We start from the raw sequence: 21,953 nt of genomic DNA, 5'->3' as shown, positions 1-21,953 counted from the left end.
TTGCAACAGTAATATGTCGAAAAATTGAGAAATCGAAATCGAGCAAAACTGAAGTATCGTAAAGTTAATAAATTGAATAACTGAAAATTTTTGAAAAAAAAATTCGTATCAAAAACTAAAAATTCAAAAAATCGAGAAAGTGAAGAATCAAAAAATCAAAACATTGAAATCCCAGTAAGTTGATAAATAGGAAAATTTAAAAAACAAAAATTTTAAAAATCCAAGAATTGAACAACAAAAAAAATCTAAGCCTGAAAACTCAGAAATTCGAGTGATCGAGAAGTCAAAACATCAAAGAAAACAAAATATCTAAAATTTAAAAATTCGACAAATTGAAAAATCATGAAACTGAAAAATCGAAAAGTCGGGATAGTGAGAAATCTAAAAACCTAAAACTTTAAAAACTGTAAAATTAAAATATCGAAAAATTTAAAAACCGAGAAAACAATATCAAAAATTTGAAAAGTTGAAGAAACGAAATATTGCAAAATTCCAAACCTGAAATATTGAAAAACCTAAAAATGGAAGGAAAATTGAAGAATCGGAAAAGTGAAAAAATCCAAAACTGAAACATTGAAAAATTCAGAAATCGAAAAATTGAAAAATCACAATTGAAGAAAGAATTGAAAAATCGAGAAATAGAGAAATGGGAAAATCAAAAAATCAGTTAATCGAAAAATTGAGAAATCGAAAAATGAAGAAATTCGAGAAACCGAAAATATGAAGAATCGAGAAATCGAAGGATCGATAAATTGAAAAATTGCAACAGTAATATGTCGAAAAATTGAGAAATCGAAATCGAGCAAAACTGAAGTATCGTAAAGTTAATAAATTGAATAACTGAAAATTTTTGAAAAAAAAAATTCGTATCAAAAACTAAAAATTCAAAAAATCGAGAAAGTGAAGAATCAAAAAATCAAAACATTGAAATCCCAGTAAGTTGATAAATAGGAAAATTTAAAAAACAAAAATTTTAAAAATCCAAGAATTGAACAACAAAAAAAATCTAAGCCTGAAAACTCAGAAATTCGAGTGATCGAGAAGTCAAAACATCAAAGAAAACAAAATATCTAAAATTTAAAAATTCGACAAATTGAAAAATCATGAAACTGAAAAATCGAAAAGTCGGGATAGTGAGAAATCTAAAAACCTAAAACTTTAAAAACTGAAAAATTAAAATATCGAAAAATTTAAAAACCGAGAAAACACATACCAAAAATTTGAAAAATTGAAGAAACGAAATATTGCAAAATTCCAAAGCTGAAATATTGAAAAACCTAAAATTGGAAGGAAAATTAAAGAATCGAAACAGTGAAAAAATCCCAAACTGAAACATTGAAAAATTGGGAAATGGAGAAATGGGAAAATCAAAAAAATCGGTCTAAAGAGTTTAGATAGTACTTCCCTCGCTATCGGAAACGTGACGACTGCATGCCTATTATGTTTTTTTTTCACATTAGATTTCAAAGCATTCGGTTTTGTAGTTCCTGATTAAATCAATAAAATAAATTTGCGCATTCATTAGATTTTTTGAGTCACCCTGTATATCCGAATCCAAAAAATATGAATGGAATGATAAATTACAAGAAGAGACTCATCATATTTTGTACATTTTAGATAGGATTTATTCAGCAAAATTTTGAGATGACATGATCAATTTTTTAGAGGGGATAAGTAAATATATTGTGATTAAAACGGTCCTGGTTTAATAACAAAAAAATATTGTTCATCTATGAAACAAGCTCGTCTTAGACTAAGTATTCGTAAGAAAATATGTCGTAAAAAAATGTACGTATGCTGGTCCCGACTGCGATTATGGTTTAAATATTTTTTAGAAAATCCTGTCATGGATATAGAAACATTTGTGACAGCCAAAGAGGTTTTTTTGAGAAAATTATCTTTGAATTTAGACCAAATTGAAATAGACACTAGGCAACAGGCACATTTAGGCAAAAGAAAGGGAAATTAGGGTTACGGCTTCAAATTTGGACGTATTTACAAACTTAGACCGACTACAGCAACAGCTAAAACTGTGAAGTCTCTGTTGTACGCTACATTTAGAGATAATAGTCATACATACTATGGACAGCAAAGTGAGGAAAAAGCTGTCAAGTGTTTTGAAATAAATAAAAATATAAAAACTGAACGGTGTGTCTTTATTTCAAAACAATTTCCTTACTTGGCTGCTAGTCCAGACAGGGTTCTAGAGGATAGGAGTGCATTAGTCGAAATTAAATGTCCTTCAAAATCGCAAGATTTGTCTCCCGAAGAAGCGGTTAGAAAAAAAATAATCAAATTTTGTACATTGACATACAGAGAATTGAAAGTAAAAAAAATCATGATCACTACTTTCAAGTCCAGGGACAAATGCTTGTTACGGGTATTTCACAAGTTTATTTTGTTGTGTGGACACCCAAAGGAATTAATATAGAAAAAAACGAAGAAATATGTAAAAAGATGGCAGATAAACTTGGCAGATTTTACTTTGGCGCATTATTGCCCGAAATACTTGGTTTAAGAAGAAAGAGGAACCTACCTTTGCGAGAGATTTTTTTAAAATAAATAAAATTTGTTTCTATTTTTTTATGTACTTTAATAATTTATTAGGAGTACACTTTTCATCACCAAGACTTGCATATTTTTATTATAAATATATTTTGAAAATGATCTCTCGGCAAATGAAAACATATACGAGCACTTTTTTCGAGTAAACAATGAAGGGAGAAGTTACTGGGCGTAGGGCTTTTTTAAAACACCTCCTTTCTGGGATAAGTAGTAGATACACTTAGCTACTTATACGTGTTAAACAAAAGCTGTATGTTATGCATTTTTTATTATTATTATAAATATGTTTATTAGTACATTTAATGACTCTGCGGCCTGTAAAAAGTGATGTTTTATCCATGTGCGAATTTTCAAGCGATTCTATGATGGTTATGACTCAAAAAACTTGAAAAGAAAACATACAATGGTGCTTTTTTACGATATTTCTCAGCCATATTTTTTTAATTAATTGAACAGGTCTCTGCGCTCTAGAATATGAAAAAAGCTGCAGTTTGATGTATGATACATCTATATTAATATATATATGTATGTAAGCACGTTGGACGATTGTTGAGTTCCTGGTTTTTGAAAAACTATGAAAAAACCTGGGACTCCTGGAATCTTGTGAAAGAATCTAAAACCCTGATACTTTTTTTAAGAATATAAAATAATCTTCGAGGTCCCGTTCATTTTGTTTTTGTAAGAATTTGAAAAAATCTTGAAGATCTTTTATCTCTTCTCTTTGACATCCAGAAGTCACTTTCGGCCTCGGCTCTTCGAAAACTATGCCATTTTTTTAGAATCGCTATCAAAATTTAAAGTTGTTAAGGTTTTTTTGTGTTTTTTGGCAACTTGATCAATTTTCCAGCGAAAATTTCGACACATTTTCTTTATTTTGAGACACTTTTTTAGTAGGCAACCAACATTGCAGAATTTGTGTACTTTTCCCCTGACATTTAAAGTAGCGAATTTGTTGTGGATTTGTAGACAACTTAAAAAAAACCTCCAAATCTAAGTTAACGACTTTTATTATATTTTAAACAAATACAAAATAGTGTCTTACGATCTACGTAAACAAAAATAAAAACATGTGTAATACAACCGATACAACAAATGCTAACGTTTGCTCTACGAAAATATGAAAATAGTGGTAATAAAAACAACATAACTTCAAGTGGAAATATATCACCCAAGTTTAAAGCTTATAGTAATACATGATAAGTGTTAAATCACTCTCGTGTGTAACTAGTCTTCTACATTTACCATACCCGTGACATCTATGGACCCCCTTTAAATATGTAAGTAGATAATAGATTAATGTAAATGCAACACCGAGAAGATAAACATCACATTCAGAGTAGAAATCCCGATATGATTATTTAGTACCCCATGATTTCGTCGTCTTCGTCGTCGTAGCTGTCTTCGGTGCCGGGCTCCCCGAGAGCGTTCACAAATTCTGAAATACACAACTATTTTTCTAAAATTCAAACAACTGTATTACAATAAATACCGTAGAAATCTATACGTCCGTCGCCATCGACGTCCACCTCTTTGATCATATCTTCGACTACAACAACAATAAAAATCAGCATACACAACTAAAAAAAATTTGTGATAACTCACTTTCTTCCTCCGACAAGTCTTCCCCAAGACACTGCAACACCGCCCTCAAGTCGGACGCCGTGATGTACCCCCTGTTGTGCTTATCGAACACCCTGAACGCATCCCTCAGCTCCTTCTCCTCCTCTTCTCGAGACTGCACATGGTCCGGGTCGGTTCCGGCTCCCGCCGACCACGCAATGTCCACGAACTCCTCGAAGCTCACGTTGCCGTCGCCGTCCACGTCCACTTCCTGCAGCATCTGCTGGAGCTCCTCGGTCCTCGCGAACTGCCCCAGCGACCTCATCACCCGCCCCAGCTCCTCCTTGGTGATGCTGCCGTCGCCGTCCTTGTCGAACAGCCTGAAGGCCTCCCGGAACTCCTTCATCTGTCCCTTGGACACCTCCGAGTGGCGCGCCGAGATCTTCGCCGCCGGCTTGGTCTCTTTCTTGGTCTCGCGCTCCTCGTTCTCGTTGTTGGCGATGGTGGCGTCGGCGTCGGCGTCGCCTTGGGCGGTCTGGCGCGTCTGGAAATGCCCCACATCGAGGGTGTAAGTGTTGTGTCTCCGCAAGCACAGGGAGTTGAGGAAGTAGCGCACTTTCATGGCGACGGGGAACTGGAGATGAGGTGGAGTGGGCGGGCTTAAATAGGTCCAGGAGGTTACCGCAGGGAAGGCCCCATTACGTGATGTTAGTTACGTGACGGCTGGCACTTTTTTTAATGAAAATCCTCTGGGTTAGTCATTTTTTGTACGCACTTGGCTGCGGGGAGAGTGATAGGAGTTATCTTAATGGGAAGAGTGATGTACACATGATTTTTCCTCAACAAGGTTTAGTCATTGCGGACAATGTTACTGAAATTGGATTACCTACCATCAGGTCTTTTATTTGGTTAACTAAGGGAGAAGAAGAAAAAAAATTGTTCACGGCCGAAAATATTTTGCCTTCAAACTTCGCCACTTTTTCAATTTGGTCCGACTGCGTTGCGAAATCTGAAAAAGATTTATTTACGTGATAAATTGCTGGAGTGAATCATGGATGCGGAATAAACATGCGGCTATCGATTACATAATCTAATTATTGCGGTTTGCTTATACAGGATGGTCATTGGTGTAGTGTGTAAACATTTACGCAATTATTTGAATTGGATGTGCCGCTTGCTCCAAAGAAGAGCCGCAGTTTATGCGTGCCGCTTCTTAGCAGGCTTTCGAGCCACCCGTTTTTATGCGGTCTTTGGATAAGTTTTCTTGCTCCCACCTCTAAGTAATCTGCTTAATACTTGTATTAAGATTTACGGACTTGGAACAGAAGCGTGCTGAGTTAATAATTCTTCATATATTATTTTATACTATTTTTTCGAGTTGACACCTCCTTTCTACTTTTACGAGTAAATAAAAATTAGAATTTTAAATTTTGGGGAATTTTGTCGCGGTTGGTGTAACAAATGTAACATTGGAGGCTTAAATTTTCACAATAATAAATTATTGTTAACAATTTGTGAAACTAATCTTACGCCCCCTGAAATACGAGAAACTGCCCGAAATAACACCCAGAATATATTTCTGTGTTGAATTTTTATCCTAGACAACCATATTTTTGGAATAAAAATCAAAAATTGATAATATAATTTTTAACAGGTACTCAATTCTCGACTCTACCGATTTCTCAATCTTTTAATGTCAGTTGTGAGATTTTTCAGTTTTTTGATCCTTTAAATTATTCGAATTTTCAATTTTTCAATTTCTGGATTTTTCAATTTTTAATTCTTCAATTACTCGATTTTTTAATATTTCAATTTTTTGATTTGAAATTTTAGATTTTTCGATTTCAAATTTTCTGATTGTTCAGTTTCTCGATTTCTCGATTTTTAAATTTTAATTTCTTGTTTGGGCTACTTCGATTCCTCGATCTTTTCATGTTTCGATTTCTCAATGTTTCAATTTTTCAATTATTCGATTTTCAGATTTTTCTGCTTTTTGATTTTTACAATTTTGGATTTTCTAATTTTTCGACATTTCAGTTCTGGGATTTTTCAATTAAGATTTTTCAGTGTCTCGTTTTTTGGATTTTGAGGTTTTTCGACTTTTCAATTTTTCGTATTCTTGAATCTTAAATTTTTCCATTTTTTAAATCTTCAATTTTTGGCATTTGTAAGTTTTCGATTTGTTAATTTTTCGAATTCTCGACTAATAGATTTTTCGACCTGTCGATTTCTCGGTATTTTCATTTTCCCATTTCTCGATTTGTCGATTTTCGATGTTTCAGTTTTTCGATTTTCAAAATCTTCCAATTTTTCAATAAATTTTCGATTTTTCAAATTTTTAGGTTTTTAATTTTTCAATTTTTTGATTTCTTAAATTTCCGTTTTTCGACAATTTAATTTTTTGATATGATTTTTTGATTTTTTTTATTTCAATTAATCTATTTTTCAATTTTTTGACATTTTAACTATCTGACATTTTAAATTTTAGATTTTTCCATTTCTAGATTTTTCAATACTTCGATTATTAAATTTTTCAATTTTTTTGGTGTTCTCATTTCTCGATTTTTCAGTTTTTAGATTTGTTGATGTTTTGATTTCCCGACTTTTCCAATTTCCGATTATTCAATGTTTCAATTTTTCGATATATCAAATTTTTTAAATTTCATATTTTTCAATTTTTAACTTTTCGTTTGGACTATTTCGATTTCTCACTTCCTCGATCTTTTCATGTTTCGATTTCTCAGTGTTTTAATTTTTAAATTACTCGATGTTTTGGCTTTTTGATTTTTGGATTTTCCTATTTTTCTACATTTTCAGTTTAGAGATTTTTCGATTTCGATCGTTTAAGTTTAAGATTTTTCGGTTTGTCGACTTCTCGTTTTTTTTTTATTTTTCAGTTTTCCGTTTTCTTAAATTTTCCATTTTTTTTTCATTTTCAAATTTTCAATTTTTGGCATTTATAGATTTTCGATTTGTCAATTTCTCGTATACTCGATTTCCCGATTAATCGATTTTTGGGTTTTTTGATTTTCCCATTTCTCGATTTCTCGGACTCTTGGTTTTGCGACTTATGGATTTTTTAGTTTTTCAATTTTTCAAATCTTCAATTTTTCGAATCTTTGATTTTTCAATTTTTTAATTTTTTAAATTTTCGATTTTGCGGTTTTTCGAATTTTCGATTTATGGACTTTTTTATTTCTTAGTTTTTCAATTCTTCGATTGCTCGATTTTTCAATGTTTCAATTTCTAGGTTTTCCGATTTTACGAATTTTTGTTTTAAAATTGGTAATATATTTTTTGGATTTTACAATTTTTGATTCTTCAGTTACTCGATTTTTTTAATATTTCAATTTTTGATTTGAAATTTTAGATTTTTCGATTTCAAATTTTCTGATATTTCGATTTCTTGGTCTTCGAATTTTCGACTTCTCGCTTAAAAATTTTTCAGTTTTTTAATATTTCTTGATTTATCGAAAATCGGATGTTTCCATTTTCTGATTGTTCAGTTTCCCGAGTTCTCGATTTTTCAATTTTAATTTTTTCTTTGGGTTATTTCGATTCCTCGATCTTTTCATGTGTCGATTTCCCAATGTTTCAATTTTTCAATTATTCAATTTTCAGATTTTTCTGCTTTTTCAATTATTCAATTTTCAGATTTTTCTGCTTTTTGATTTTTACAATTTTGGATTTTCCAATTTTTCGACATTTCAATTCTGGGATTTTTCAATTAAGATTTTTCAGTGTCTCGTTTTTTGGATTTTGAGGTTTTTCGACTTTTCAATTTTTCGTATTCTTAAATCTTAAATTTTTCCATTTTATAAATTTTCAATTTTTGGCATTTGTAAGTTTTCGATTTGTTAATTTTTCGAATTCTCGACTAATAGATTTTTCGACTTGTCGATTTCTCAGTTGTTTTCATTTTCCCATTTCTCGATTTGTCGACTTTTCGATGTTTCAGTTTTTCGATTTTCCAATTTTTCAATAAATTTTCGATTTTTCAAATTTTAGGTTTTCAATTTTTCATTTTTTGATTTCTTAAATTTCCGTTTTCTGATATGATTTTTCGATTGTTTTATTTCAATTACTCTGTTTTTCAATTTCTCACTTCCTCGATCTTTTCATGTTTCGATTTCTCAGTGTTTTAATTTTTAAATTACTCGATGTTTTGGCTTTTTGATTTTTGGATTTTCCTATTTTTCTACATTTTCAGTTTGGAGATTTTTCGATTTCGATTGTTTAAATTTAAGATTTTTCGATTTGTCCATTTTTCAATGTTTCATATTCTAGGTTTTCCGATTTTACGAATTTTTGTTTTTAAATTTTTCAGTTTCCTGATTTTACAGTTTTTCGACATTTTCTCAGTTTTTGGATTTTTTATTTTCCAAATTTTTTACCTTAAGATTTTTGAATTTTTTGTTCTGATTTCTCAGTCTTTCGTGTTTGAGATTTTTCTATTTTTCGAATTTTTTAATATTAAATTTTTCAATTTTTTGATGTTTTGATTTCTCGATTATTGGATTTTTGAATTTATCAATTTTTCAGTTTATCGATTTTTAAAATTCCTGATTTTTTGACTGTCCGTTTTCCCAATTTTTAAATTTTTTAAGTTTTCAGTTTTTCAAACTTCCGAATTTCCGATCTCCCAACATCTGGATTTTTCCATTTTTAAACTTTCTCGACATTTTTGTTTTTTTTTTTTGGTTTTTGAATTTTCAGTATTTCGATTCTGAAGAATTATTTTTAATAACACCTAAACGTGCTCGCTGCGCTCGCATTCTTAATATTCTTTTTTGAACACAACCTAATATACGTATAATATACGGTAAAAATGTTTAGAGCGATTTTTTTGACGTTTATTTTTGTTATTTGACAGTGACATTTGAAATGGCTACCAATCTTGAAAACATAAATTACTAGTTCTATTACGAAACTCGATTAAATTTTTTTTTAATTTGATAAAAAATAATGATGAGCTTAACCAAACACCCATAACTTTATTCCAGACAAATGTAGATAAATATTAGATAACTCATATGTTTAGCGAATACTAATTTTTATCGCGAGGTGTATATGTGTGCGATAATTACAAAGTACATATGGTCGATAAAAACAATAATGTTATACCACTATTGTTATTGAAGATAAACACTGTAAAGGCTAATAAATGCATATAAAAAAATACAACACAGACATAAAAAAAACGACCTTTGATAACACTATAAAGACATTCAACCATGAATAATAATAACTCCAACACTAGGAAAAACCGTTGTTCCGCCACTGTCTCGATTTCAGTCTCCAAACAGGAAATAAACGGATTTACTTATTCAGAGGAGGTGTGTCCCCACGAAGTTTCCTTCCTGTTTAAAATTAATCCTCCCCAAAAGTCACATTCGTGGAAAAATCATTAACCCACCGAAATCCAAAAATAGCCAAAAAAGCTAAAATTACCATACTTACAGCGACTCGTTTTAAAAATAACGGGTGCACTTTGATCGTCTGCTTGAACCTTAAACACTGACACAAATAATGCCATCGCTAACTAGATTCAACACCCCCAATTGAAGAGCAAGGTGGAAGAGCGAGGGTGGTTGCGTCCCCCAAAAATTAAAAAAACAAGAGTTTGCTGTCAGGAAAAAGAGCGAAAATTTGTTACAGTGTAAAATTTGTTGTTAAAAGTTGCAATAGGTTTGTCCGGGAGCATAGCAGCGATTTTCATACGCAGTGAGCCCACCTTTTGTGTCAACCTTGTAAGGGATGCTGGGGGCGGCGGTCTGCGCCTGATCCGTTGCGCACTTGTGTGGAAACCACGAGAAACGTCAATCATTCCGATTTACGACTTTCCGAGCAAAAATCTAATATCATGCTGCGGCCACTTGGTTTACGTCATCAAAACAGTCCTCTAATTTTCCGGCCATTCACTAGAGGCGCCAGTGTCGAATTTTTAAAAATGGCGCTTATAACCACGTGTTTCTCAACCAATCACCAGTACTAGCTTATTACTACCACGTGCCGAATTCTCCATGCTCATTTCCTGAGCTCACTTTTATTTGAAATCTCGAGTTCTGAGGTTGTGTTCACGTGAGTGTTCTGTGGTGTTCATTGTGTTTATTTATTTATTTATTTATCTACAAATTTGCGATAAATAATTTTATCATTCCGTGTGGGAATTAGGTGAGTTGTGATTATTTATTTGAAAAGTAATTTAAAAGTGTATTTGTTTCCAGTTTTACTACGTATTATTATGTATAATAAAAGCCGTAAGTGTTGTGTACCTGGATGCAGATTTGAAGGTACTGAACGTTTTCGTTTGCCAAATCCTCGCAAGGAGGAAGCAATGTTACGAACATGGATCAGCATTATCGGCGGCGATCTTTTGCAAATGTCGTTGGAAGATATTTACAACAAGAAAAGAATTTGTAAGTGTCATTTTACTGACAATTATTTTAATCCAGGGTGCAAGGGTCTTTTACGAACAGCTGTACCAACTTTGTATGTCCCAAGTAAGTATTACTACATTTAAAAAAACATTCTTAACTATTCCGTTATTGTAGTGTGCATGAAAGACACCGAAAAACGTACTTTTGATGATGCCTTTGTGGAAGAATCATCATTTTCCGTGTGTACTCCTTCAGCAAAGAAAATTGGTAAGATACTATAGATGTCAATGAAATAGTTAATGTTAACTTTACAACATTAATAACAACAATTTATCACTGATCACCATAATAGTAACTCCTACTTAATAATTACTGCTTTATTCCAGCTACCGATGTTACAGTGGACATTGTAGATCCTAATTTGGAAAATGCTGCTGTAGATATGTCCCCTGTCCCCACAACTCCCACAAAAAGTAAGTGAATCAAATAACTTTATTCTTCTGTATTATGATTTTTATTTTCATTAGATCAAGAATTGCAAGGCTTGTTGAAAAGTGTCGGTGTTAATAAAGCTATTCATTTGACACCAAAAGCATCAACTTTGTACCAGGCAGCTACATCGTTGAAGAGAAAAGTACAATATTTGCACAAAAAATGCAGGGGTTTCAAAAGCAGGCTAGCAGCAGCTACAAAGCTTTCAGAAAGTGAAGCTTTTCAAAGAGTTGCTAGCAATATGTCGGTAGCTGCAAAATTATTTACCAACCTGCAGATGAGAGAAACTCACAAAAAATCCAGGGGAAGGCGATTTAGTCTCGAGGAAAAAATTTTATCACTGACAATGTATAAACAAAGTCCTAAGGCATATCGTTTATTGCAGAAGCTGTTTACCTTACCAGCAAGAAAAACATTAACTTCTTTATTACAAAAAGTTGTTTTGAATACAGGATTGAACATGGGATTGTTCAAAAACTTAAAGACCAAGGTAGAAAGAATCCCATTAAATCAAAGATATTGCTCACTGATTTTTGATGAAATGAGCATTATGCCATCACTGCAATATGATGAACATCAAGATAGAATCATTGGCTTCCAAGACCAATGCGAAATAAAAGATAATCTCGCAGACCACGTTTTGGTCTTTATGATAAGGGGCGTTACAAAAAAATTTAAGCAGCCGTTAGCGTATACATTTACGGAAGGCCCAACTAAGACTCCAGATCTCATGAGGATGATAAAAGAAGTGGTACGTGAAGTTAGAAAAACAGGTCTGAATATTATTTGCACTATATGTGACCAAGGAACTTCCAATGAATCTGCAATAAAAAAATTATTAAAATCAACCGAAGAAGAGTATATACGGAAGGGTGATGAATGGAGAGGATTGTCATTTGAAATTGACAGCATTCCTATTATACCCTTGTTTGATCCTCCTCATTTACTTAAGGGAATAAGAAATCATTTGCTGGAGAAGGATCTGGTATGTACAATTGGTGGGAGAAAGTTAGTGGCGAAATGGGTGCATTTGCAACAATTATTTGAAGCTGACCCAGGAGCAGACAATATTAGAGTGCTGCCAAAGTTGTCAGCAACACATGTCCAACATGAAAAAATCAAGAAGATGAAAGTCAAACTGGCCGCACAGGTATTCAGTCAACGAGTATCAGCTATAATGCGAAAGTTTGCATGTAAGTTTACCTCACCTAATTCCTTTTCATTTTTGAAAATATATATTTTGTTTTAGCTCCACAATGCAAAATCCTAGAAGAACCAGCTCAACAAACTGCAGATGTGTTGCTGTTTTTTGACGAATTGTTTGACAGCGTCAATGCGAGTTCCTTTGACGTGAAAAATGGTAAAATGTACAGAGCTGCTGTAAGAAGGGACTCACGTCACCATAAGTTGTGGGCAGATGCGCTAAAGGTATTAGATTCCATGTATTTTATTAATAAAAAGGGACAAAAACAAGTACCACCAACTTTAAAAAATTGGATCTTGACAATTAAAGGTCTTCAAGACATTTTTAAATTATTACAAGCTGGAGGAATTAAAGCAATGTTAACGCGTAATTTCAATCAGGATCCCCTTGAAAATTTTTTTGGAAGTATAAGGAGTCACGCTCTAAGGAGTAACAATCCAACTTGTTCAGCTTTTATAGCTGCATTTAAAACGTTAATTATTAACAATATGACGTGTAGTAATTCTGTAGGGGCGAATTGCGAGGAAGACGATTCAGGCACATGCCTAGAAGATTTAAAATCATTTTTTAATTTTGAAGAAAGTAAGACAACAATTACAATAAGCAATTCTATTGATGTTAATGATATGTTATCTGAAAAAATCACTTCAAAGAATAAGACTGGTCAATTAGTTAGGGGGGCATGGAGCATTGATGACATAGCCAAACATAGTGATGCATATGTGGCCGGATACATTATAAAAAAAATTAAAAATAACTGCACAGTTTGTTGTAATGTTCTTTGTGCACATAAAGAAGATGCCAACTACCACGAAATTATTGCTTCTAGGGAGTATCTTACAGGGAAGCAAAAATTACATTACCCTAATGTGGAAATATGCCAATTATTTTCCAACATTAAAAAAACAGTGTCGGAATTGTTGCCACAGCACTGCACAAAGAGGGGAATAAAATCAATGTTATGCAACATCATAAATAATTTAAATTTTATCCCCACCAACATTTGCACTGACCATAAGATAATTGAAGAGTTTGTGGATCATTCAGTTCGTTTATTAATATACAGTTGGTGTAAAAATATAAATAAATTATTAAATGGAAGTGTAAATAAAGTGGTTGACAATGATAAAATAAAGCGAGCAGCTCTAAAACGTCGCTTGAAGTATTTCAGTTATAAATCAAAAATACACTACAAGAGGTAGATTCTTTTAATTTAATTTTAGTGTGTTTATTACAAATATCGGTTTTCTGACACAACACCTTATTCTGTTTCTATGGAGCATTTGAGTTCACTATTTTTGACCTATTTAATATACGCTTTTTCTGTAAAATACCTACCAACAGTTTTTTAAATGATATTTTATTCAACATTTTTATTAATTTTTAATCATAAAAATTAAACATGCATTGGTTAAATTGAAGATTTTTTATTCAGTCAGGCTCATTATTCCACGTGGACCCCCTTGCATATTTGATGTGCTATCAAATTGTTTAGAATACCTACTTGTTTTTAATGCCTATATAAATTGAAAACATGATGGATTAGTGTGTCCTGAACCGTACTTTCTTAATACTGAAAACAAATTTTCGAGAGGATCTTGATTCAATATTCTTGTTTGCAAAACTTCACGAGTCGTCCAAATAAGTCTAATTCCACGAATGATATTCAACAAAATCTTCTTTAAAAGGCATAGTTGTTTTAAACTGATTGCGTAGTTATTTTTTCATTTTATCCCAAAATTCAAAATGAGAAGATTTCTTAGTTAAATTACATATTGACTGGATTACAATGATTTTTGCACAATAGTTAATAATTCAGACTTTTTTGTTGAGACCTTATGTTTTATTAAAAAAGATAATAACTTTGCAGTTAGATCTATTATCTTCATTACTTTGTATTTGACTAGTGGGACTGGATCAGTATCGAAGAATTTTAATTTATTATTACTAATATTACAAGTGTAAGGTTCTCTTATGCATTGCGAAAATTATATATATATATGTATAGTATATAGATTTTATATATATATAGATTGTAATTAAATATTTCGTAAGATTAATTTACTTTTACAATAGTGTATTTGAATTGTCTCTCTCTTTTTTCCACATCATTATTTGTTCATGAAATTTATTATAATTATATAATAGTAGTTATTATAGTAATTATTGTAAAGAATTGTTACAATAGTATGACATATTATTTTTATTTGTGGTAAGTCTGGTTTATAATAAAATTGTTTTAATAGAAATGTTGTTTTAATGTCATCGATTTACTTCCATGTTATCGGTATCTATTAAAATGGGTTCTCACGTTTGGCGCTTATGGATTGTCAATACATTTTCAGAATATATCTGTGTTGTTAGAGACAAATTAAGAAAAGATTTAAAATTTCATTACAATAACAACAAGTGTGTTAATAACGGAGATATTATATTTTGAAAATGTATTGACAATCTATAAGCACCAAACCTGAGAACTCGCCTAACAGTGACTGCTGAAATATTTTAAATCCAGCCATTTCGCGCGTTTTGTAAATAATTTTGCGGCCAGCTGCAAGGGGTCGCTGCTAACGCTCTGTTTCAAAATTAATCAAGGAAGTACGCCATCTATAATACCCCTCCCTTATCTATGGGCGGGCCTCACAAAAGCAATTTATGTATCGTGTTGTGGCGTAATTTTCTCTACGATTAATTTTTCCGAGTCGAATTGATTGTGGGGGTCGTAAAATGAGGGTTTATTTTGTCGCGAGGTTCTTTCGCGGCCGAGTGGAGATGGAGCAACAATGAACCAATTTACGTCGAATTTGTATTCATTGAGCGTTAATTGACGGTAATTTGGTCTCGTATTATTCAATTAAAAGCCATTTTGTCGTGATGGATGCATGAGAAATTTCGCTTTCAAGTAACCCGCATCTCCTGTTAATCATGCGAAAAATGGGATGTGGGAAGGAGGAAATCGATAGGCGAATGCGGCGACATATGGGAAAGCGGGAAGCGATAATAGGGCTAATAATAATAAAAAATAACAATAAAAGAATAAAGGGGGAATTATGGAAAATTGGATGGGTACCGAAGCCGGCGATGGGGGTGGGACCGAATGAAGCTAAATTCGGCGGAAAAATGAAAACTGTTGGAATGTTGGCAGACGGAAAGACGGATCAATGAACGCGGCGCTTTACAGCGGAAACTGCAATAAGGTCAATTAATTAAGACGTTATTTCTAAGAATGTCTCGTGGAATAATTTATTCTTCTTTGAAAAATCTAAATATTGAAAAATTGGAACATTGAATTCTGGAAAGTCGAAAAATCGAGCAATAAAAATATCAAAAAATCAAAAATTCTAAAATTGAAAGAATGGGAAAATTAAAACTGAACTCGTTTATGAATCCTAGACATCGAAATTTTTGGAAAAAATCAAGTTTTCGATTTCTCGGTATTTCAGATATCGAAAAAACTAAAATTTCAAATTTTACCATTGAAGAATCGAAAAATTGAAAAACAAAAAAATCGTAGGACTGAAACATAGCGAAATCGAAAAAATAAAATATTGAGAAATTAAAGGATCGAAAATTTGAAAATCTAAACATCAAAAAATCGAAATTTTGTAAAATCGAAAAATCAAATACCTAATCGAAAAGTCGAAAAATGACAAAACGCCAAAAATTCAAAATTTGAAAATGGAAAAATTGAAAAATCAAAAAAGCTGAAGAACCAAAACATTGAGAAATCTAAAATTTGAAAAACCGAAAACCGTAAAATTTAAAAAATTGGAAAATGAAAAATCTAAAAACAGAATAATCGGAAAAACAAGAAATCGAGAAATTGAAAAGCGTAAAATTTATAAAAATCGAAATTGAAAAATGGAAAAATTGGAAAATCAAAAAACTGAAAAATCGAAATGCCGAGAAATCGAAAAATCTAAAATTTATAAAAATCGAAATTAAAAAATTGCAAAAACGAAAAATCCAAAAGCCGAGAAATCGAGAAAGCGAGAATTTGAAAAATGTAAAAATCGTGAAAATTTTCAAATTAAAAAAATCGGTATTTCGAAAAATTGAAAAATGGGGAAATTGAACAATTGAAAAATCAAAAAATCGTAACCCAAAATCAAAAAATCCAAAATTAAAAAAATCGAAAAACTAAAACATCAAAAAATCGGATAATTGAAAATTTAAAACCGAAATATCTCAAAAAACAAAAAATTGAAAAATTGAGATATCGAGAAATTGACAAATCGAAAAATCTAAAATTTAAGAACTTGAACAATAAAAATATCGAGAAATTGAAGAATAAAAATTTCAAAAATAAAGAAATCAAAATATATAAAATCGAAAACTTGAAAATTCTAGAAAATGAAAAACTGAAAAATTGAGAAATTACAACAATAAAAAAATCGGGAAATTGAAGTCGAAAAGTCGATTACTGAAGAAATCCAGAATTCGAAAAATCGGGAAATCAAACATTGAAAATATGTATGAAAAATGAAAAAAATTTTAATCGAGAAATCGAAGAACAAAAACATTGAAAAAGCGATAATTTGAAAAATCTAAAAATCGAAAATTTGAAAAACTTAAAAATCTAAAACCGAAAAGTCGAAGAATCGAAACATTGAAATCGTAAATCAAAAATTAAAAAATCCAAAATTAAAAAATTGGAAAAATTGAAAACTGAAATTCCTACAAAATCAGAAGAACTAAAAAACTGAAAAATTGAAAAATACGAAAATCAAAACATGGAAATGTCGGAAAATCGACAAATGGGAAAATCAAAAAATAGAAAAATCGAAAAATCAATCGAAAACTCGAGAAATCAAAAAATCGAAGTCTAAAAAATCGACTAATCGAAAAATTTAGAGATCGAATTTAGAAATGACAAAAATTGAAAATTCGAAAAATTGAAAAATCAAAAAACTGAAGAACCAAAACATTGAGAAATTTAAAATTTGAAAAATCGAAAACTGTAAAATTTAAAAAATCAGAAAATGAAAAATCTAAAAACAGAATAATCGGAAAAACGAGAAATCGAGAAACTGAAAAGTGTAAAATTTATGAAAATCGAAATTGAAAAATGGAAAAATTGGAAAATCAAAAAACTGAAAAATCGAAATGCCGAGAAATCGAAAAATCTAAAATTTATAAAAATCGAAATTAAAAAATTGCAAAAACGAAAAATCCAAAAGCCGAGAAATCGAGAAAGCGAGAATTTGAAAAATGTAAAAATCGTGAAAATTTTCAAATTAAAAAAATCGGTATTTCGAAAAATTGAAAAATGGAGAAATTGAACAATTGAAAAATCAAAAAATCGTAACCCAAAATCAAAAAATCCAAAATTAAAAAAATCGAAAAACTAAAACATCAAAAAATCGGATAATTGAAAATTTAAAACCGAAATATCTATACTTTCAAAAAACAAAAAATTGAAAAAAATTGAGATATCCAGGAATTGACAAATCGAAAAATCTAAAATTTAAGAACTTGAACAATAAAAATATCGAGAAATTGAAGAATAAAAATTTCAAAAATAGAGAAATCAAAATATATAAAATCGAAAAGTTGAAAATTCTTAAAAATATAAAATTGAAAAATTGAGAAAAGGTGAAAAGTACAAAATCAAAACATTGGAAAATTAAAAATCTGAAAAGTCGAGAAATTGAGAAATTACAACAATCAAAAAATCGGGAAATCGAAGTCGAAAAGTCGATTAATGATGAAATCCAGAATTCGAAAAATCGAGAAATCAAACACTGAAAATATGTATGAAAAATGAAAAAAATTTTAATCGAGAAATCAAAGAACAAAAACATTGAAAAAGCGATAATTTGAAAAATCGAAAAATCGAAAATTTGAAAAACTTAAAAATCTAAAACCGAAAAGTCGAAGAATCGAAACATTGAAATCGTAAATCAAAAATTAAAAAATCCAAAATTGAAAACTCAAATTCCTACAAAATCAGAAGAACTAAAAAACTGAAAAATTGAAAAATCCGAAAATCAAAACATGGAAATGTCGGAAAATCGCCAAATGGGAAAATCAAAAAATAGAAAAATCGAAAAATCAATCGAAAACTCGAGAAATCAAAAACTCGAAATCTAAAAAATCGACTAATCGAAAAATTTAGAGATCGAATTTAGAAACGACAAAAATTGAAAATTCGAAAAATGGAAAAATTGAAAAATCAAAAAACTGAAGAACCAAAACATTGAGAAATCTAAAATTTGAAAAACCGAAAACCGTAACAATTAAAAAATTGGAAAATGAAAAATCTAAAAACTGAATAATCGGAAAAACGAGAAATTGAGAAATTGAAAAGTGTAAAATTTATAAAAAACGAAATTGAAAAATGGAAAAATTGGAAAATCAAAAAACTGAAAAATCGAAATGCCGAGAAATCGAAAAACCTAAAATTTATAAAAATCGAAATTAAAAAATTGCAAAAACGAAAAATCCAAAAGCCGAGAAATCGAGAAAGCGAGAATTTGAAAAATGTAAAAATCGTGAAAATTTTCAAATGAAAAAAAATCGGTAAATGGAGAAATTGAATAATTGAAAAATCAAAAAATCGTAACCCAAAATCAAAAAATCCAAAATTAAAAAAATCGAAAATCTAAAACATCAAAAAATCGGATAATTCAAAATTTAAAACCGAAATATCTGTACTTTCAAAAAACAAAAAATTGAAAAATTGAGATATCGAGAAATTGACAAATCGAAAAATCTAAAATTTAAGAACTTGAACAATAAAAATATCGAGAAATTGAAGAATAAAAATTTCAAAAATAAAGAAATCAAAATATATAAAATCGAAAACTTGAAAATTCTAGAAAATGAAAAACTGAAAAATTGAGAAATTACAACAATAAAAAATCGGGAAATTGAAGTCGAAAAGTCGATTAATGAAGAAATCCAGAATTCGAAAAATCGGGAAATCAAACATTGAAAATATGTATGAAAAATGAAAAAAAATTTAATCGAGAAATCGAAGAACAAAAACATTGACAAGCGATAATTTGAAAAATCGAAAAATCGAAAATTTGAAAAACTTAAAAATCTAAAACCGAAATGTCGAAGAATCGAAACATTGAATCGTAAATCAAAAATTAAAAAATCCAAAATTAAAAAATTGGAAAAATTGAAAACTGAAATTCCTACAAAATCAGAAGAACTAAAAAACTGAAAAATTGAAAAATACGAAAATCAAAACATGGAAATGTCGGAAAATCGACAAATGGGAAAATCAAAAAATAGAAAAATCGAAAAATCAATCGAAAACTCGAGAAATCAAAAAATCGAAGTCTAAAAAATCGACTAATCGAAAAATTTAGAGATCGAATTTAGAAATGACAAAAATTGAAAATTCGAAAAATTGAAAAATCAAAAAACTGAAGAACCAAAACATTGAGAAATTTAAAATTTGAAAAATCGAAAACTGTAAAATTTAAAAAATCGGAAAATGAAAAATCTAAAAACAGAATAATCGGAAAAACGAGAAATCGGGAAATTGAAAAGTGTAAAATTTATAAAAATCGAAATTGAAAAATGGAAAAATTGGAAAATCAAAAAACTGAAAAATCGAAATGCCGAGAAATCGAAATATCTAAAATTTATAAAAATCGAAATTAAAAAATTGCAAAAACGAAAAATCCAAAAGCCGAGAAATCGGGAAAGCGAGAATTTGAAAAATGTAAAAATCGTGAAAATTTTCAAATTAAACAAATCAGTATTTGGAAAAATTGAAAAATGGAGAAATTGAACAATCGAAAAATCAAAAAATCGTAACCCAAAATCAAAAAATCCAAAATTAAAAAAATCGGATAATTGAAAATTTAAAACCGAAATATCTATACTTTCAAAAAACAAAAAACTGAAAAATTGAGATATCGAGAAATTGACAAATCGAAAAATCTAAAATTTACGAACTTGAACAATAAAAATATCGAGAAATTGAAGAATAAAAATTTCAAAAATAGAGAATTCAAAATATATAAAATCGAAAAGCTGAAAATTCTAAAAAATGAAAAATTGAAAAATTGAGAAATTACAACAATCAAAAAATCGGAAAATCGAAGTCGAAAAGTCGATTAATGAAGAAATCCAGAATTCGAAAAATCGAGAAATCAAAAACTTAGAAACCCCAAAAATTGAAATTATGTATGAAAAATGAAAAAAATTTGTAATCGAGAAATCGAAGAATACAAAAATTGTAAAAGCGTTGATTTGAAAAATCGAAAAGTCGAAAATTTGAAAAACTTAAAAATCTAAACATTGAAATCGTAAATCAAAAATTAAAAAATCCAAAATAAAAAAATTGGAAAATTTGAGAACTCAAATTTCTACAAAATCAGAAGAACTAAAAAACTGAAAAAGTCGGGAAATCGACAAATGGGAAAATCAAAAAATAGAAAAATCGAAAAATCAATCGTAAACTCGAGAAATCAAAAAATCGAAGTTTAAAAAAATGATTAACCGAAAAATTTAGAGATCGAATTTAGAAACGACAAAAATTGAAAATTCGAATAATGGAAAAATTGAAAAATCGAAATACCTATGTACTGCAACATTGGAAAATCGAAAAATAAAAAAATGAGAAATATTTAAAAAATCGAGAAATTTAATTGATAAATCCCGAAACTAGAATATTGAATAAATGAAAAATCGAGAAAAACTAAAAAATCCTAACACTGAAATATGGAAAAATTCGGAATTCGATAGCCTAAATATCGAGAAATCGTAAACTTTGAATTTTTTCCAAAAATCTCGATGTCTGAAATAAAAATATCAACGGATAAATTTTGCGGGACTTCAGCATTAAATTTTGCAATTTCAAAATTAAATTGTAAAATGTTGTTGCACAATTTAAATTTTTCACTCAACACGGATTCATCAACCACAAACGAGGGACCTATTTTTTCGTCCTCTATTGGTCACGAAACGTCCAGAAAACATGAAAGTACTAGCTTACGCCCGCGAAGTAAAAAGAGTCTTTCAGAAAACAAAACAAATGTGTAAAAATATCTCTATATCTAAACGTGATCAAAAAATAACTTTGCATTTTATTTCAAAATATTTACTTTTACACCTTGTTATATTTTGTTAAAGCTGAACCGTGCAGAAAAACGCGAAGGTGAAACGTCAGTATGTTTTATTTTTTAATTTATACAAACAGTAAATATTTTCAAGTGAGCGTTGCAAAATTAAACAAAAATCATTCATTCATTATACAAGGAAACGCACCGCTTGCCCAGGAGGCCATGACCAAATGTCACACCGTGACAACTGTGCGGTGAATTTAATAAAATTATTTTTACTGTAATTCCGTAAGTATTCCATCAATCTTACGTTTTACTTTATAACTTATTGTTGCCTTATCACAGTGATAAAAAATTGACTTGATTTACACCAATGCAATAAAACCAAATACCAGCCAATACATATATATTTTAAAAGTGTCACTTTACCCAGCCTACTGAGCCGTGTTACCCAATTACCACCAATATTTTCTCTTGTCGCCCGGATTAAACTCAAACATTGACTCTGCTTATATCCTCAAATACATAAAATTAAAACCACCTCACCTCGACTACTTGTTTTCCAGATTTCCGTCAAACACATACATTGCGCTGTTGCCACATCGTGCCCTACACCGTTTTTTTTTCGAAATTTGTCTCCCTTTACCGCATGCGGTCGCTCCCTCCCCTTCTCAAAAAATCTTTAATAACCCGCTCTGCCATATGGCGCATGCCCCTAAAGTCATG

General features: G+C 30.3%; 1 protein-coding gene across 6 annotated transcripts in view; it reads right to left on the bottom strand.

The window, feature by feature from the left end:
- Positions 1-3,554: 3,554 nt before the first annotated feature.
- Positions 3,555-21,953, bottom strand: part of LOC135140393 (neo-calmodulin-like) — a 34,253-nt gene continuing 15,854 nt past the window's right edge. For 2 of the 6 annotated variants that reach the window (XM_064070911.1, XM_064070910.1), the window contains exons 2-5: positions 5,016-5,134; positions 4,168-4,669; positions 4,055-4,111; positions 3,555-4,000 (exon numbers count right to left, since the gene is read on the bottom strand). In XM_064070911.1, the coding sequence (XP_063926981.1) occupies positions 3,924-4,000; positions 4,055-4,111; positions 4,168-4,669; positions 5,016-5,018 (639 nt within the window). In that variant the 5' untranslated portion in view covers positions 5,019-5,134 and the 3' untranslated portion in view covers positions 3,555-3,923. Of the gene's footprint in view, positions 4,001-4,054; positions 4,112-4,167; positions 4,670-5,015; positions 5,135-9,585; positions 9,677-21,537; positions 21,592-21,656; positions 21,727-21,773; positions 21,868-21,953 lie in introns of those variants that run through there. The other 4 variants (XM_064070909.1, XM_064070913.1, XM_064070914.1 and 1 more) reach the window with 4 other exon arrangements.

The sequence above is a fragment of the Zophobas morio genome, unplaced genomic scaffold (assembly GCF_036711695.1).
Source record: "Zophobas morio isolate AGI-343-1 ecotype UQ-CSIRO unplaced genomic scaffold, CSIRO_AGI_Zmor_V1 ptg000040l, whole genome shotgun sequence".
Taxonomy (NCBI): Eukaryota; Metazoa; Arthropoda; class Insecta; order Coleoptera; family Tenebrionidae; genus Zophobas; species Zophobas morio.
Note: the sequence above shows the minus strand (reverse complement) of the source record. Positions and strands in the feature narration are given on the sequence as shown.